At 42.6% G+C, this 5,000-nt stretch overlaps 1 protein-coding gene across 2 annotated transcripts in view; it reads right to left on the bottom strand.

The window, feature by feature from the left end:
- Window positions 1-4,310: 4,310 nt before the first annotated feature.
- LOC122128933 (transcription factor jun-B-like) overlaps window positions 4,311-5,000 on the bottom strand; it is a 1,589-nt gene continuing 899 nt past the window's right edge. For both annotated transcript variants that reach the window (XM_042703989.1, XM_042703990.1), the window contains one exon: window positions 4,311-5,000. This exon is cut by the window's right edge. In XM_042703989.1, the coding sequence (XP_042559923.1) occupies window positions 4,423-5,000 (578 nt within the window). In that variant the 3' untranslated portion in view covers window positions 4,311-4,422.

Here is a 5,000-nt window from a genome sequence, read left to right as displayed (position 1 = left end):
CTATGAGCTGCGTCACCTTCTTCTTCTTCTCCTTCTTCTTCTTCTTCTTCTTCTTCTTCTTCTTCTTCTTCTAAACTCCTCTATTCTCTAATGGACATCCGTTTATGACAGAGGTCGCCAACCCGTCGATCTCCAAAATCTTCTTTTTTTTTAAATACAGAAAAAAAAAATTGAACATTTTCTGAAATGTTTTCTTACGGACTTCGGAAGACCAACGTCAGAAAACATCTCCGCCTGATTCATGAACGCCAGCTATTTAAATCCGAGGATCTCCGTAGAGTTGATGTGAACGTAATCACCAACGATTTGTCACAAATTTAGCCCTTCCCACTAAATGCCCCTTCTAAAGCAGCTTGCCCACTGCCCCGACAAACACCAACATTCTTCAACAAACGCCAACAAACACCGACAGTTGGGTCAGTGTGCGCCAGCAGTTGGTGTTTGTTGGTCATTGTCGGAAGAGTTCAACATGTTCAGTCGGATTGGGTAAAGTTGCAGAATGTCTGACCAATGTAGAGAGATTTCCAACATTCTGACAGCTCGTCTGACAGCTGGCAACTAAGCTAAACTCGCGTGCATAACATCCTCGAGCTCTCTTGGATGTCGTTGTTACGTTGGTTATCGGCCAGTTTGTAAAAAAAAAAAACGATATCCTAAGTCTATTTATAGATTAACGTTATGTATTAGCTTACCCAAAAGAACGGTTTTCCAGACAGATATTTGTCTATTTTAACATCTAGGCCTACGACTCGTTTAACACTGCAACGTGTTTCTAAATAGGCCTATTAATATTAATGTTAAAGGTGACACATTAGCCTACATGATTACGTTTGCGCTTATGTTAGTTATTGGCCACTGCCATTTCATTCCAATTACCGCGTTGGTTTTCGAAATATTGATATGCACGCATACTGTCGTATTCAAAGTTTTGGCACCCTCTGAGGCTGCATGGGAATTTACTTTGTCTTCACCAAAAAAAGATCATTTTCTAGTTAACACTGAGTACTGGGGTGTTTTCCAGACAAATATATTTAGTGTAGCAGTATTTAATTGTGTGAAATGAAATCAAATGTGAAAAATAGGCTGTGCAAATATTTAGGCACCCTAATCATTTTCATGATTTGAATACCTGTAACTACTCAATACTGAATAATTGCAACACATAATTAGTCTGATTAGCTTGTTAAGCCTTCAATTCCATAGAAAGGTGCATTCAATCATTAGAAAAACTATCTAAGGTAGCCAATTGCAAGATGTGCTTCTCCTTGATTCTCCTCTGAAGAGTGGCAACATGGGGGCCTCAAAACAACTGTCAAATGATCTGAAAACAAAGATGGTCAGTGTTGTGTTGTAACTTCAGTTGATAAATAAAGCAGTTCATATCCAGCCTGCTCATTGCAAATGTGTTTTTTCTTGTTCATATTGTGTGCGGTTAACAAATATTTTCCTTTTTATGTTGCACTGAAATTAAGTGATTTAGTGTGTTCTTGGTCACATCAATTTGAAAGCTGGACCAAAGTGTTTAATTTCATTCAATTACAATTAGGCTAAAAAAAAAGTTAAGTTGTAAGTACAGTCTGGAGTCTGGACAGTCTTTTTCTCTCAACGCCTCAATAGGTAGATCTTCAGGTCACCAAGGCAGAGGTCGTGATCTTTGGCCAAAAAAGTTTGGTGACCACTGGTTTATGAGCTAACCTTATAAACTCTATTCTTTAATGGACATCCGTCTATGACAGACCTGGGCAAAGTGCGGCCCAAGGGCAATTTGCGGCCCTTTGGCTGTCCCTGTGCGGCCCGCGGAGGTCAATTGTAAATTAGGAATCAAACGTAAAACCTGTACTTATTATACGGCTCTTCAGAATGTTCCAAAAAGTTCCTTTGATTTAAATGGGCCATCCCAACGTTCGCAGGTCTGTAATTTCTTTATATTCACTGCTGCGAAAAATGTATGACTGCTGTCATTGGCAACGGGTTTTGTGCTTATAATTCACATCTTTCATATCATTCCGCAACGCAAGTAGTCCGGTCATTTAACGTAACTGAAAGTCATTGAAACTTGTCAGAAGGTGGATTGCTTCGCATTTGCGTGAAGAACTAAACGGCAACAAAATCATTAAAAAGAGGTATTTTGGAGAAATGTCTTCTATTGTTTTGGCAAGTAACCGTATAATAAGCGGGATGTTTTTTTTATTTCCGTAGGCCTACATTCGTGCGTGTGTGCGTCACTGCGACCATTTGCGCTGATAAAAATTGATATTACTATTAATTTGTATACTATTGCATTGCAAGCTTGCTCTCGTGTGTGTGTGTGTGTGTGTGTGCCATGTGTATTGATCGTCTGGGAACACCTTTAATACTGCAAAAACATGCTCATTTTCCAAATCGTTTTGGTGAATGTTGATTAAATGTTGATTCAATAATGTTGGCGTTTTTACTATGCCTGCACCAATTTTTTTGATAGCCTAAATGTAACATCTACTCTTACCAGTAGCAGTTAATCAAAACCATACAATGTAATGTTTTTTTTATAAAGAGATACAACTTATATTGAGCAGCCTATTGGTCCGGCCCTCCACACAACAGTCCCACTATCTCATGTGGCCCCTTGGGGAAATGAATTGGCCACACCTGAGATAAAGGGATAGTTTTTACCCACATGCCATCAGGATGCTGAACTGTCCTTGAAATATCTTTTTGCACTACAATTTTTTTTTTCTCTTTCCTACCCTTTTTCTCCAGTATTTATTTATTTATTTATGCTGGATACTGCATTCTCCATTTATTTATTCTCTAAGTTGAACGGACATTGAGCACAAATAATTTCATTACTGCTGTTCATTACATAAATGCTGTTTATGAGTATATGATAATAAACTTGAACTTGAACTTGACATCCGTCTTTGAGCTTCCAGCTGAGGTGGCAAGCGCCTTCCTTCTTAAAGCAAACCATGTGTGGACGGACAATGAGTAGTTAGCTTAAAAAATGCAGTCTGTGTTTGTGAATTAAAGGGTACTGTCGTGTGTGAATACATCAGTGTTGTTTTTTATTCCTTCTTTTGAAACAGTATGCCTACAGTTGAAATAGGCTTCGTCACAAACGCCCCTGTCACTGTATGTGCGCTCACGCACGCAACGCCATTGTGTGACCCGCTACCAATCTCGTTATTATTTTCTACTTATGACAACCGTTGACACATTATGTCAAAGATTGACAAAGATTTTGGCAGGCTAAAAAAAAAACGTTGGCCTTTAAGTTGTGTACATTTACGCTATCGGAACATCTCTCTTCGTGGGAACTACACGGTTGTTTTTTTCTCTCCTCTGTAACTGTCTATTTTGGAACTTTCAGCCCTATACCTGGAAAATGCCAGCGCGGGTGTATTTTTTTGTACATGAGCGCGCTTTCACTGGTATTGTTTTGGGAACGGAGAGACACGCGGGGAATCTCCCCGCGCCTCCTCGCTTTTGCGGCCCCATTCATACGAACGTCAGACCGGAGAGAAAGAGTTGCGCACTCACTCGGAGAGAAAAACATTCTGCGAGGCACCTCTTAACCGGTAGTGTAGGCGGGAAGTTCCCGGCAAACCTAACCCTCTGACGCAGATCACCAAAAACTGCCCATATATGGACCTTGCGTCAGCAGGAAGAAACGACCCAACGTGGGCTCGTCTGCAACGTCAGAGAAGTTTTTTTTGGCTGGACTTTTAACTATTTAGTGCCTCAAGTGGGGAGAATAGTTTCCGGAGGTCGTTCATCATAAACACAGTGTCACTTGAATCAAACGATTTCAATACAAATCACACAGAGAGAGTAAGTTTAAATTTCCAGTTCGTTTACTTAAATACAAATAAAAAAAAAAAAACAGTACTTTGTGTAAACGTTGCCAGGATCAACCTGACAACAACAACACACACACACACACAATAACTTATTCGACATTCACAAAAGAAATGGTCCAAGTTGATACATAACACATAAAAAAAATTCAAATAAGGACTGAATGTAAAAAAAAAAAAAAAAATAGGCCAACCAAATAAAATGGAAACAAAAACATTTATCAAAGCTGAACGCAAGCGCTCCAAAGTGTTAACTGTTCGCTTTGCCCTTTCGCGCAAGCTATCTCCCTGCTTTACTTTTTTCAAAGGTACCTTTTGAATCTGATACAGAGTCATTTAATTCGTCAAATAAAAATGTACACAAAAATAGAAACGTTTACACAACATGTAAGGCCTACAGACAACGTAAAACGTGGAATGTTCCTGTGCGTAAACTCAGTGCCGTCAGTCAAGCTCGTTGCCTTGACACTTGTAAATAAAGTCTTTTTTTTTTAAACATGCCTCAAAACAAGAGACGTCCAGTGTTAGCTCCTAGCCTCATCCACTCCCCACACACCCCCCTCAAGTCTGTGTGACACGCCACGCTTCAGTATGACTTCATTCTCGGCGTCAGTGCCAGTTGACATCCGCTGTCGACGTGTGTCATCACCTTGCGCTTGAGCTGCGCGACCTGCTCCCGCAGCAGCGTGGCCGCGCTCGCGAGGCCGGCATTGTCCGTCTTGAGCAGCTTCACCTTGTCCTCCAGGCGCGAGATGCGCTCCAGCTTCCTCTTGCGGCACTTGGTGGCCGCCAGTCGGTTGCGGAGCTTCTTGCGCTCGGCCTTGATGCGCTCCTGGTCCTCCATGTCGATAGGGGACATGGGAGGGGAGCCGCCGCCTTCGCCGTCGCTGCTCTGGAGGTCCGGGACCGTCTGAGGCTCCTCTTTGAGCGACACGAGATGCCGCTGCTGCGGGTGAAGCAGACCGGCGCCGGCAAGCGAGTGGAAGTGGTGATGGTGCGCGGAGGTCTGCTGTGGCTGGTAGTGCGGCAGGTAGCTGATCGTGGCGGTGGGGTAGCTGGCGTGGTGCGTGGCCACCGGTGTTAGGTTAGTGTTGGGCGCGCAGGAGTTGAGCGTGGTGTAGATGGGGTTGTCGAAGACCGAGGAGGGCGCCGCCACGGAGGAGC

This window comes from Clupea harengus, unplaced genomic scaffold (genome assembly GCF_900700415.2).
Source record: "Clupea harengus unplaced genomic scaffold, Ch_v2.0.2, whole genome shotgun sequence".
Taxonomy (NCBI): Eukaryota; Metazoa; Chordata; class Actinopteri; order Clupeiformes; family Clupeidae; genus Clupea; species Clupea harengus.
Note: the sequence above shows the minus strand (reverse complement) of the source record. Positions and strands in the feature narration are given on the sequence as shown.